This window comes from Epargyreus clarus, unplaced genomic scaffold (assembly GCF_041222505.1).
Source record: "Epargyreus clarus isolate Ecla_fem2 unplaced genomic scaffold, WU_Ecla_fem_2.2 ptg000027l, whole genome shotgun sequence".
In the NCBI taxonomy this organism is placed as follows: domain Eukaryota; kingdom Metazoa; phylum Arthropoda; class Insecta; order Lepidoptera; family Hesperiidae; genus Epargyreus; species Epargyreus clarus.
This window is the reverse complement of record NW_027332234.1, coordinates 3,220,652-3,234,805: the sequence shown is the minus strand read 5'-3', so window position 1 is coordinate 3,234,805 and position 14,154 is coordinate 3,220,652. Positions and strand designations below refer to the sequence as shown.

General features: G+C 38.0%; 1 protein-coding gene across 1 annotated transcript; it reads left to right on the top strand.

The window, feature by feature from the left end:
- The first annotated feature begins 246 nt into the window (after positions 1 to 246).
- LOC140754119 (uncharacterized) lies at positions 247 to 10,217 on the top strand. Its single transcript, XM_073089037.1, has 12 exons — positions 247 to 604; positions 677 to 1,762; positions 2,203 to 2,383; positions 4,512 to 5,122; positions 5,462 to 5,631; positions 5,946 to 5,947; positions 6,339 to 6,450; positions 7,346 to 7,472; positions 8,151 to 8,248; positions 8,645 to 8,764; positions 9,327 to 9,447; positions 9,931 to 10,217. Exons 2-12 carry the CDS (start codon positions 798 to 800, stop codon positions 10,115 to 10,117), a joined length of 2,694 nt encoding a protein of 897 aa, XP_072945138.1. The 5' UTR covers positions 247 to 604; positions 677 to 797; the 3' UTR covers positions 10,118 to 10,217.
- The last annotated feature ends 3,937 nt before the right edge of the window (positions 10,218 to 14,154 follow it).

Here is a 14,154-nt window from a genome sequence, read left to right as displayed (position 1 = left end):
CAGGCTAAAGCTAAGATGTTATTATGATTTAAAAGTAATAAGATTCATATGTTATGTGTAAAAATAAGACATAATTGTTAATAATAATTTTTGACATTATTGTAGTTAATTTAGTCGTTCTTTTAATTAAAAAAATAATTACACATTATTGCAATTGGAATAAAATTTACGTCAAAATGACGTTTGGTATCCAGAGTGACAGAGAAATAAACATCTTTCTCATCTATTTCCTCTTACGCCCGCGAATACCAAATTGGAGAGTATTGATTTGTTTACAAGGAGTGAACTGGAAGATTTTGAGTATCATATAGAAACATATACTATGTGTTAGGTATGTCCTACAACCTTGTCAAAACGATTGAGAGATAATACTTCGACTTAATTACTGGTTTACGTGTGGTGTTTATCACTGAACCGTGCCAGCTGAACGGGCGCGCCGAGCGAAGTTTGGAGGGTTTTAAAAGCTTAATTACCTCAAGCGAGCCGTTTTATCGATTGCACATTCCTTCCGTGCCCTGCTACGGGGAATCTCAGATTCGATAAGGATCTCAAAAATGCGCGGTGAATTTACTATGTGTGTTAGATTTTGCAAACTGATGCATAGGTAAGTAGGTCATTTCTCGGCTAGATAATTGTGAGGCGAAGTGTAGCGTACAACATGTGTTTTTTGTTTAAGGCGCGCGAACGTCGCATCTATAATGAAGAGTGAGGAAATTGTGAATTAGAGAGTTTTCTGAAAGAGCTATAGTCATGTATGGGATGTTGGATGTCGGATCGAAGGTGCGCAACAAGGTGGTATGGATAGCGGCAGGTTGGAGGCGGTCCCTCCCGGGACGGTGCACCTGGATACAGTGAGGGCGCTCCACCAAACCGTGGTATCGCTCCGGACTGCTCTGGAAGTGTCCAAGAATGAACTGAAAGAGCTGAAGCAGAAGTACGAACAGCATTCCCGCTGCGTGGAGTACGCTGATGTTATAGAAAAGTTGACTTTGGAAAATCATATACTGCGCAGGAAGATAATAGACTCAGGATATGAAGATAGGGAACCTGATGAGAAGCTAAAATTGGAAGTTGGTTACAGTCCTCATTCAGAACTTATAAGTGACACAGGTGTTGTGATTGAAACAGCTACAACTCAAGAAACCAGTGTTGGTGAGATTGATAACAAGTTTTGTGGGACTGATCGCTTGGAAGAGATTTTGGAAGAAAATTCCAAATCTGAGTCCATTATATCTGACAGCACACCACATTTACCTAACGGCACAAGCAGTCCGTTAATAGAGGATGTGAATAGCCAGATTTCACTGCCTAAAGTTGAGTCTGAGGAACATAAACCAAGTTTTAAGACTAAGCTTGAGTTGCTGTCCAAATTTGATGTGAGAATAAAAGTGAGAACTCTTAAAGAAGGCAGTGGTTTATCGAGCACTACTTCAGACAGTGACTCTATAGAAGACAAAAGACGTAAGAAGGATCAAGAGAGGAAAGGGTCCCCTGATTCTCACGCAAGTTTCCACTTTGAAGAAAAAAGGGAACATTTTGAGAATTTGAAAAATTCTGTCGGTGATACCATTAATTTGAGGACTGTGTCAACAGATAACGTTAAAATGGCAGTACCTAACGAAGCTGAGGTTAAGTCTAAAGCTGACAAGTTTGATGTGCAAGTCAGGATCACGTCGGAAGAGAATCTGGTTGTTAAGGAAAACTTTGAAAGGTTGAGACGGAAAGACACCCTCAATTTAGACGTGGATGATCTCAGCTTGAGGTGAGTAATTTGTTTAATGCCTTGTTTCTACTTATCGGATATATTGCTGGACTCCCCTAATTGTGGGGAGTTGGTTTTTTCAGTGCCCAGTTGTGGGCTACGCAAAAGTTAGCAACCAAATGCGTTTTGTAAACATTATTTTTTTAACAATAATTTAATTTATTAATCTCCATTACCTCATTAATGTCAATGTTATTAAATATGTGTCTTCTCTCACCATTTGGGTTGTTATCTAAAATTAGACATAAATACTGAAGATTCAAAATATGTATGTATCTCTTAGAAAATTTTTAGAACTCTTAGATGCAATAAAGTACTGATTCTGAAAGTATTACTGAAAGTACGAAATGTAGTTGGGGTTGTATACCAGCTTGCTTGTAAGCCACATCTCCAAGTGAAGTAACATTTACAAAAAGTTTAACTCAATGTTATGTTTCTAGGTCTATGTCAGAAGGGGATAACTCGGTATTTTCCGAAGGCGGGACTACACCGGTAGAGCCGGGTGGCGCTCATGATGAGAAGCATGACCAAGAAAACGTCAGTGGCAATGAGTCTGAAGAAGTGGACGATATAGAACTTATATTTACCACAGACGAGTCTAAGGATATTAGTAACTTACAGGTAAGTGACTTGAAATTTTGAACACATTTCTCTAAAGTCATATAGCATGTTTCCGCTATTTATCAAGAGATGGCGCTGTACGATTCTGAATCACGCTATCGAAGGTTTCTTAACAACTTGCATATATACGAATTCAGAACTAAGACTTGACTGATGCTCCGCATGGCAACTCCTTAGCCATGATCAACTACTCTGGTGAGAGATCCTCCTTTGTCAAAATTAGATTCGCATTGATATGAAAAATAATTAATATTTTTATATCATTATATTACCATGAGATACTTTGCAGTAGTACCCGTAGTGATTAACTCTCCCAATGTTTTAGCTTATAATGGAAATCCACTTAGCCAAAATACCTGTACTTTTGAAACAGTATATTGTCGTATAAGATACGACTTGCATCCCAGTTAATACCTATTAGATCGTAGGTGGTCAGCAAGTGAACTGATGATCCATTCTAGCGGAGAAATAACTCAAATAACGGATAGGGAGGGAAAAAAGTCGTAATCATTAACGTATAATTTATCATGCTGACAATTTAGGGATAAAATCTAGGCCAGCAGAATGATAGTCAGCCGTTTTTCCCTTTTATTAAGTCAGCTAAGCGCTAATGACGTCTTCAGATATATTATTTAACCTTTATAAAGGACAAGAAATGTATGTTCTCATATATTTTAGCAAATGAGTTGTTATAGTAAAATTTTGTAAGTTTACCGTAATCAACCTATGTCGCAAGTTCTGGAACTTTGATTACTAACTCCAAAACTACTATAAATTTCAATTAAATACTAAAATTAGAACAACCGTACAAATTAAGCAAAGACTTGTGTGTACCTATCTACTATTTATTTGGTTATGAACAACAGTGAATTTTAATTAAACTAAGTCTAGTAAGTTCATTATTCTACCTTATTAAAACAGCAGCGTTAAGCGCTGCTCTGTTCTGGTTAGGAGGGTATGGTAAAGAAGTAACATTTACATAAGGCGTATGAAGTAAAGCCTCAGTGGTGGCAATATTATTGAGGCCGTACACATGTAAGACTTAACACATTTGAATTGATTACCGATATACATGGTTGGCACCGAGTTACCATCGTAACCATATAGGCTGCACGTTCATTTGCCACTTCTCATAAAAAGTACTTCTGAAAGTACCAAGTACCAACTTATATACATATCAACATTAAAGAAATATGTTCACTTCTGTATTCTTGGTGTGAGAATAAGTAATAAATCAGACACCATTTGTGCTCCAGGCGAGCAGTTTGCGTGCAAATGTGACATTACTCCAGTTAGTTCAATTCGCGACATAAATCCTGAACTAGCACTCGAAGGAGGCATTGAGTGGTGTTTTCCATAAATTTCCATTAGTTTCCTGCTATGCCGTCTACTCACGGAATCGTTTTGTAGCAACTACTGGAGCTGTGTACTTAATATAAAGAAAAGTAATCTACAGTTACTTATACGTTAGTCGAGTCACGAATAGTTTCTTTATTGTCTTGAAACATGCTCATAAGCCACTGTAATTGGGGCAATAATCAACAGGTTGTAACTGTGTACAATATTTTAATTATTTATATGATGGATTGTTTGTCGAATACCCATGTCCTACCTACCTAGTTTTTTATGTAACTCTAGCAAGCGGGCATGCAATCCAACTTATGCTAAGTGGGCTTTGTCGCCTATGAAAATTTATAAGCAAGATTTACGATTTAGCTGTTCTGCCTTAAACTGAAGTAGAACATGCCACCACACACACACACTCACACTACGATAGCATGTTATCGCCATCACCCAGGGTCGACTGGCAGAGAATGCCATTAGGCATTAAGTTTACCCTTTGTAACCCTTAGTTTAAGGTGTACAAAAATAAATAAATAAATAAACATGGCAGTGATACAACAATATTGGTCTTTATTTCATCCATCCAACTATCCATCCATCAGCCTTTAAGAGTCCACTGCTGGACATAGGCCTCCTCTACTCTGCGCCACTCCGACCCGTCTTGGCCCTTTTGAATCCAGCGGTAACCCGCCGTCCGCTTCATCAGTCCAACTGGTCGGAGGGCGTCCTGTACCCCTTTTGCCGAGACTTTATTTCATAGCTGTTGATATTGATTATTTTTCAGGAGGATTTAGTTTCAATACGCGAGACGGACCAATGGGCTCCAAACTCCGCTTCTACCACCCACTCCACGCCCGTTCTGATCAAGTTCCACACGTTAGACCCGGACTATCAGACCAGAACGGCTGATAACGACGAGAATAAGAACCGGGAACCCAGCGGCTTCCAAGGTTCCTTAGCTGAAGCTTCCTTGAAAGTCAAACGAGTATCTCTGCCCAATGATAAGGAGATACGTCACGTTGCTTTCAATGGCAAAGGTGGCTTAGAACTGCCTGGGCGAGGGATCCTAAAAAGCAACAAATCAGACAATATGCTGTACAGGAAAAGCCCGAATGCCAGTACCAGGCGGTTAGACAGCGTAGACAGTTTGACCTGTGAGTACAATAGAGGTCTCAGCTTTGACAACACGAAGTCGTCGAGCTTCGAACTGGGCTCCAGTATGGATATCCTGCACAGAGACGAGAGTGTCGATAGTTTCCAAAAGACAAATAGACTTGGGCACAGGTTTTCTGTGTTCGCTGCGACGGATATATCGAAGTGCGGTATTTCCGAAGACGATCTCGTTGGCAATCTGTCGACGAGGCGCAACACCTGCCCTAATCCGTTTCAGTATCGGTAAGAGTTTTGTGTGTGCAAATAATTATCTTGTTTATATTGTGAGAATTAAATCAGTAGAAAAGCGTGGTAAGAAGTGTTACTTGATAGCATTTACACCTACGTTGCCTCTTACAACGTGTGTGCCAGCGATATCCCCGGATGTAAGTGGCTTCTGTCACCCTTGAGCTGTAATCATCTTCAGAATTCCAATCCGTCCGAATTGCGCAACCACTTCACAGGATTGAAATTTAAGTAAATATTTTTTTTCACTTCTGCATAGGCCATATTCTTATAATGAGATTATTTGTTTTTGCTGTTCAGTGTTTCATTAACTTTTTTTTACTGTTCTTTGCAAAGGCCGCCGTTATACCGCGGGCCTCGTCCGGTACGGGGGGTGGTGCCCGCGAGCCGCGCCCGCCCCGTCCTGCGGGAACCGCTGGGCCCTCGCCGGGAGAGTTCCGCGCAAACTGACGTGTCAGCGCTACCGTCTAAATGGACCTCCGATGGGTATCTTGCTTATAAGGTGGGTTGATACTTAATATTGTATGGCACTTTTGAAGCATGTTTATTTTATATACTTTTGCTAACCTTGTAGTTCAGCTGATGGTGAGATTGGTAAGTAGTCATTGCCGCTCATGCACATCTGCAACCGTATAGAATAGGGCCTCTACCTGTAGCAGATCACAGATGCGTTGCCAATCCTGAGGGCTTTGGGGGTTTTGGGGGCTTTGGGGGCTTTGTGGGTCAGTCGGCACTCAGCTCTTCACACTTTTCTACAGAAACGCAAGAAGTGTTTCACGCTAGAAATAAGTGCAAGTACCACCAACTTCCCCGGTTGAAGCTGTGCCGAGCAAAATTAATATATGTATTGTCGCTCACAATAAATAGGCTGTCAGTCAGTTGCTCGCAACCAATGTACTTGTGCACGGAATAAATCAGTTTGTACTATTGGCTGTTTCTGTTACGACGCCTCTTCTATACACACCTACACGCAGCGAGCACAAAGCATAGTGGTAGTATAATCCGCGCCAAACTTCTAGTCCGCTTTGAAGTTGCTATGTACTCGTGGGCGAGAGCGGGCAGCGACCGGGGGTTCGTTGCTGTCCCGCTAACATCTACAATTTGCTATTGTGCTATTGTGTGCGTTTCTATATCCGGAGCGGACTAGCAGTTTGGCGCGGACTATACCACTTTTAAAAAATGGACAATAAAGAAGTCTCCCCCTATCCCTCAGAGTGCGGTGCCACTGGTGCCGCCGACGTTGCCGGGGCGGAGCGCGCGGCCGCCGGAGCCTCGCACGCCGCGACGCACGGACGAGGCGCGCCGCGTGCTGCTCAGTGATATCGGTCAGTGGTAGTGCCTCCAAGGTGCCGTTTTGTTGGTGCTATACACGTTGCTGGGGCGGGTCCCGTGTTGTTTAGCGGCGTCAATCAGTTATGGTCCCTTTAGAGCCGGGCTCGCAAGTGCTTCCAATGCTGCCGGGAGGCCCTGCTTGAACTTGAGGTTGCTTAACAATACTTTCATTGAAATATTTTCACGTTTTATGAATATTTTTTTTATATTAAACAAATTGGGTACTTGACAGTTATAACAATAAAATATGAAATATGTTGGATATGATAGCTTATAAGTAAACATAAATTATGCAGTATTTCGTTTATTTTTTAATATGTTCTAAGTATTTTAATTTTTAAAAAGAAATTTTCGATTTTTTATCTGTGGATTTTAAATCCCAAAACGGCGACAGTGCTGCCTCAAATGTCATGTGACGTCACTACATCGAAACCTGTCGATCACATCGAAACCTGAAGTATGTGTAACGTCGAAGTTTATTTCTATATTTTCAATGTGTTGACGTCACGCTACGAAATGACACTTGACCGCCTGTTTTGGCGTAACGTTCCGTTTACCGTAATAAAAATATGTTTTTTATTAATAAATAGCCCTTTTTCGAAAAAATGATCAATGAAAGGCATATATAATACGTATATGAATTCATTAAAACAGTTTCCCAAAAAGTGTCAAGTAGCCAATTACCTATTTAATAATTACGTTTACTGTATTTTTCATTATTGTACTTTCGCATCTTTGTTTTTTTGTATTTTCGCACCAAACGGTATAATTAATGTTTCTTAACTTAAACAAATAATTACAAGTAGTGCGCCATTAAAGGATTTCTCTATTTCGTAGCAATATTCTTTTCTTTGTTTGTAAAATATTCCTGTACCACGATATGAGCAGGTTTCACGTCGATGGTGCCGGAGCTGTCGCGCTCGGCGGAGCCGCTGTGGACGCTGCGCCAGGCGACGCCGCAGGAGGCACGCGAGCACGGCTACCCGCCGCACTCGCCGCACTCGCCGCAACCACGGTAATATTGGAAACTCGCGCTTACGATCCTGTTTTATTATTATTATTATTTTTATAATATAGGATTAGCAGACAAGCATGCAGTCCACCTGATGGTAAGTGGCTAGTGCCGCCCACGGACATCTGTAATCAACCTCATATAGGATTAGATATTCCTACCTGAGGTCGGCCACAGATGCGCCGCTGCTCCTGAGGGCTAAGCTGGAACCCCTCGGAAAAGTATGCCTCTCTTACCACACCTTTCAAACCAGAACACAGCAGCGTTTAACACTGCTTTTATGAGGCAGAAATAGATGTAGCAGAAAAATTGTAAAGTGTTCCCGTTTACAAGTTAAGTCATTAAAGATTTGAATTAGAATCCTAGGTGGCATGCGAACTCGTGCTGTCTCGCTTACATTGTATTTGCGTCATAGTTCTACTGTTAAATAGAATAAATGTAATTTGGAGCTTTGTATATATGCAGAATCTTTAAACTTGTGTAAATTGATTTAGGTTACGTGTGCTGCCATCTGTTTTCAATTTGCAGAAAGTTCACATAAAATTATGATGTAAAAATCATTTGAAATAGCGCTGATTTCAAGATTGTGTTTGGATCCGTAGACTATGTGTCACTATCGACCCCTAAAGTAAGAAAATAATATGTTTTGTAAAACTAATTCTAAAAAAATGTAAATTACAGTTTCGTGTCCCGCGGTTCATCATATCGCTCACCGAGCCTCAGTGTGGATCGTAGTACCGATTGGATTTCTCAAGGCGCCTATGTACCTCCGGCTAGAGGTTATTTAGAACAATTGTTACTATATTTTTTCAATTTCCCCTAAAAGTATTATTTTGAAAGGACAACTTTTAAAATGTGCGAAATCCAAAAGTATGAAAAAAGTGAAAAATGCTTAACACCAGTTAAGTTACAAGATAAATTAGATTTAATCTATTTTGTAGGATAATCAAACATTCATTTTGATAAAAAATCACATCCTATATTAAGGTGTCTGCTTTTAAGAATCAGCAGTAGAGCACTACATAAACCGGTTATTGGCTAGAAATGTGTGCAATAATGGTACCGATGGTACCTACAGAATCGAACTATAAATGATTCCACCAAATTATTATTATTTTGTCTATACCAACTATAGATAACTAATCTATATCAGTTAAATTCGTGTCTATGTCCAGAGTGTCGCCTGTGGCGCGGCTCGCTGCCGGACGTGCGTCGTGACGACACGGACGAGCTGCTGCGCGACGCCGAGGCCTTCGTGCGGCGCTCCATCGACAACCTGCGCGACCAGCAGGAACGTACGTACCGGGGGAGGGGGCAGTGGGGGGAGAGGGGGGACGACATGTGCCATGTTGGGATGCCAATATGTGATGAGTGTACATTATGGCATTTTCATGTCGCATCAAATAAAAGATTCAATCAGTTGGCCAGCGCGGTTAACTAATACTTAGAACCCTTCTGTCGTCTCTGAACCCTAGGTCACTCAGAGACCCGTGCATAGCAGTGGGAGTAATGTGTTGACGTCGACCTTTAGGCTCTCTTCAACTGGGACATGATGGAAGACGCCCATGACGGTATTTTAATTCGGTGCAACCATTGATGCAGGAAGGACGGGTCGGTGAACAAGTATAGTCTATGTATAGAATACTCATAGTAATGCTTTAAAAACCCTTAATTAATTAATAATTTTTGATAATTAAAGTATATGTTACATAATTTCATTCATTTACGTCAACAACAACGAATTTATATTAGATTAAATAATTGTTGTATTTACTTTAACAGTATTCTCTACTTATTAAAAAAATAATATAAAATATAATATCCAAGTAAGAAAAAAAATATTGGTAACATTTTCAGTGGACGGCCCCAGCGAGCGGATCGGTCAGCCGTACATTCCCTCTGAAGCGCGTCAGTTGCGCCTGGGACACACCGTCAAGATAATAACGCCCCAAGGACGCTTAGCCGTCGGCAAAGTCAGGTAATATAGTCATTCATGCACTAACTCATTCTTTCATTCTGTCATTCATTTTCTTAGTCTAACATTCATTTATAATTTTCCTTATAAATCAATACTACAGGTTTATGTATTATTACTGTTATTTTACAAAAAATATTTTTAATTGGTTTGGTTCAACAGCTGTACAGTAAGTATAGTCCGCGCTAAATTTCATGTCCGCTCTGAGGTAAACGCGCGCAGGTGACAGTCACCGAGTCAATGTGGTCGAACACACCTACCAGCATGTACTCCGTAGCAACGTTAGGGTATAACGCAGCTATGTATCCGCGGGCGAGAGCGCCCGCTGCCTAGCGGAGGGTACCGGGCTCCACGCTGTCTTCGTCCCGCTAATATCTACAATTTGCTGTTGCGACGCGACTCGTTTCTATATTCAGAGCGGATTAGAAGTTTGGTGCGGACTCTACAGTATATAGTACATCACCTATGACCGGTACATTATTACAGGTACGTGGGCCTAGCGGGTGGGTCAGCAGCCTCCAGCGGCGTGTACGTGGGCGCGGAGCTGGCGGGGGCGGGGGCGGGGGCGCGCAACGACGGCACGCTGGGCGGCCGCCGCTACTTCCGCGCGCGCCCGCAACACACCGCGCTCTTTGTGCCCTTCCATAAGGTTGTCATGGCTTGGGCGCACTGAGCGGACGTGAACTAGTAAAGCCGATAAGACATGACGAGAAGCTGGATGAAATGTGTGTATGAATGTGAAAGGAAATAAAATTGGCGTGGAATTTGTATAAAACAGAGGAATGTCAGAATGCCATAATTTGCACGTGTTACAAGGTAGAGCCGGAGGAAGGAAGAACTGAGCGGGGCGCCGACTTTTGCACCATCTTCACGTATGTATGAATGTACAAGACTGGCCCAGATTATTGGAAATATATTAACAAGGTAACACAAATACAGATACAAATATTAATATAGAGAAAATACCTAAGGCAAGGGCTACTTGGAAACACTGTCACATAGAAAAGTAGAATATATCCGGCTCAGAGGACCATTTTAATTTTTGAAAATGATGTATAAATATTTCAGACATATATGAAATGATATCATATGAAATCAAACCAAATACCGAAGAACTTTTTAATCGTGATTGAAGACCATTGTCAATTGTGAAAAGTGAATAGAATTTTAAATACGCAAGGATAGGAACTAAAATGTTTTTAACTTGACGAAGTTTATTAAATTCAAATGAATACAATAAATATATTATAATGAGAAACAGTGAAAAAGATCATTTGTATAAAATGTGTATCCGGATCGAAGGACCATAATTCATTAAATCAAGTGAATAAAAACGCAATCTTCATAGGATTATAATGAACTATGCACAAGCAAAAAAGTGTGTCAGTGTTATTAGTTACAACCTTTTTGCAAATATTAATAATAATCTAGTTTGAATAACTTAACGTAGATTATAAGTTGGTACTTGTGGTAAAAAAAATGTTTTCTATCTAGTTTCAAATATTGGAATAAGGACTTTAAAGTGGAACGGAATGTATCGATTCGAAGTATTACTGGAAAAAACAAGCAAATGTAAAATTTGTACAAAATTAAAAATTATATATTAATATTTAATACTTTTGATCCTATCGATATGTATTTGGTATAAAATATGATAAACTTTGATTAAATTTCACAAGGCCTATAATAAGGGGAAAGCGGCTTTACAACCCAAATTTCATAAGAACTTTTTATGTACTTTAAGTGGTAAATTTTATATTTAGCATATATAAGTGCTAACTGCTGTACTGTAACTGATCTTAAATTGAGGTTCATCTGAAGTCAAAAATATTACAGATGTGTGCCCTTGAAGACTATATTGGACTGCCTTATGCATCTACGGCTTTCAAAGACAGAACAGCTTCATAAAGTTATAAGTTACATATAGGCATCCGTTTTATCGCAGTTGAAAAACCAATATTTTTTATGAACTTTCCTGCTTTTCCTGCTTTCCCTAACTAGGTTAATACTTTGGCTATTTTCTTAAACCATTTCTTGAAACAAACTGTAACTTTTTTTTCTTAAATAAGGCCTAAACTAACAATAAGTTTAAATAAGCTTAAAATATCACGGGTTGCTGAATAAATATGGAATTGACTCTGTGATTGTTTTACGCGAGAGATAATTATTCTTAACAGTATTTTTTCTTGACAATATATCTCAAACTTAATAGTTTATTTGTAAAGCTAAGGTAATCGTTAATTTTGCTACCAAACTCTTTACTCTCTCTCATATATTTTTGGAATAACATTGTCTCTTAGTAGTTCGGTAATTTTACAGCTGTTTGGAAAATAAAGCTCTGTTCACATCTGTAGATACTACATGGCGTACACGTGTCGTGGTAGACACGTAGCGTGGCAGACACGTCACGTGACAGGCACGTGGTACATGTTATGTAGTATAGGATCCCAATATAGGTCGATCTGCACCGAGATGGTTAATGGATGAAGAGCTTTTTATATCAAATTAAATATGTCAAAAAATATTTTGCATTTTAGTAATACAGTAGTAAATACACGGCACTAAAATTCTTTAGTCAACTCATTTGCAATATATTTTTAGACATAAGTATTTAATTTGATTTATAAACGTTTCATCTACGATATCTGTTTGCAACTATTAACTACGTCTATAGATGTGAACAGAGCTTAACTCAATGCTATAGACTACCTTCTAAATAGTAATTTGTAAGATACGGTTTTGATGTTAGACAAAACGGGCTAAAATTTTAAACTTAATATAAAGGAATAAGGTTCAATTTTGAATGTGTGTTCAATGTTTAAAATTAACTCTTCTAGGCTAGTTATATGCATATATGTGTGTATAAAAATACGCCTAAGTCACTGTACTGTCAACTATCTCTTTCCTTCATATTATATTGACGATATAAAGGTAATAGGGAGTAAAAAGGATAGCTATATGTTTCTGTATTTAGTATTTAGATGTGTACTCCGTAGCGGCATATTTACTTAACTATGTATACATTTGTGTAATAATATTAGCTATTGAAGTCGTTATTGTATTTGAACTGCAATGGTGTACCGAAATGCTTTAAATATGGAAGTGTATGTTGACAAGTTATCTGTGTCAGTGACATGTCCAGTGTTCAACCCCCAGTCAACGATTTTTACCGAATTGCCGAATTATAAATCGTCATTTTCACAAGTAAATGATGCTATTCAAAAACATTTTTTTAATTGAAAACTAATACTAAGGGTACAAACTTTATGTGACCTCATTAATTGTGAAACATAAATGGGTTACACTTCTATATCTATTACATTTCGGAATTCAATGGGGTTCAACTGTTTTATATTGGTTAATAAAAAATAGAATTACAAATTTAAAAATTAATGTATGTGATTTGATGTTGCATTGAGTAGAATATATAATATTTATCATTTTACTACTATAAATATAAATGTCACTTGCTCACTTTTTTAAATGTTATGGTGCTCTGAATTTTATATTATTTGAATTTATATTACACAATTTTTACTTTTATTCTGAAATAATTTTAAAGACTTTTCGACAACAGATAATGAAACTTGATTAATATTTTAAATACTGAACTTTTAGCTACTTTTAACTATTTTGGCAACACACTTTACAATTTTTTATCAAAATTTTGAAATCACATTGACGGTAATATAACCTTTTATATATTGAACAGTCAATATCTCTCAAATATATTTTTTTCTGTCATGACAATTTTTTTTACTTGCTACGTATATTATGCACATTTTTAATTGCCAAAGCACTGTACTAATTTTATATTTATTTTCTATTATAATGATCTTATTATACTTTTTATTTAAGAAAATGTTTAGTTTAAGCTTTAACTATACTTTTATCGATATATTTACTTAAACACATTTAAATCCATATGATGATCTTTCAAAAATTTAACTCGCGATGAAAAATTAGGACGATATTTTCAAATTTTAATTTATAAGTAACTTTATGGATGTCAAATAATTGTCGAGATAAATCATTATGTTATTAATATTGACATTATTTATGGGTTATCGTTATGATCTTAAATTTGTTGTATATTTCCATTTTCAACTTGAAAGCATATCATGTATAGACTGAGAGCCTGACACATTACCTGTGGCAGTGAGTATATACCGTTAAAAGTCTCGTTAAAATAGTTATAACTAGTTCCAGGATATGACTATAGAGATAGACGAATAAAAATAAACTTTTGTAGAAGACTCTTAATTTCCATTTTTGTCCCCTTAGGGGATATATTTAAAAATCAATTCTCATGTACTCTGAATTCTGATACTACGTTTATGCTTCTAGGCCCCTGGTTTAGGTAAGTGTCTGTGAATGTTAGAGTTTTAATAAGTAGATTGGTGTATATAACCTTTTTTGTATTTCACATTTTTTGGCAAAATATAGACAAATAGTATGATCGTTCAATCTAAGTTAGTGCTAAGTCATACAAGACCTGTCATAAAATCAATATAATAGGCTCTTGGTCTAATAATTTAACTACCGTTAATAAACCCGGTTATTAATAATCGATCTATCCAACGTTTGTCTAGCAAAGATCGAAAAATTACATGTCTAGTATAAATGGTGAAGCTGTCATTGGTGAGCAAAACATTGGAGAGATTGATAATTGATAATGGGCATAAGTATTTCCGTATTTTCTATAATGTA

Excerpts from the sequence above, each read along its gene's own strand:
- LOC140754119 (XM_073089037.1), top strand. The coding sequence starts at position 798 with ATGGATAGCGGCAGGTTGGAGGCGGTCCCTCCCGGGACGGTGCACCTG. Across the intron at positions 5,123-5,461 it reads CCTAATCCGTTTCAGTATCG|GCCGCCGTTATACCGCGGGC; the intron begins GTAAGAGTTTTG and ends TTCTTTGCAAAG. Across the intron at positions 9,448-9,930 it reads TTAGCCGTCGGCAAAGTCAG|GTACGTGGGCCTAGCGGGTG; the intron begins GTAATATAGTCA and ends ACATTATTACAG.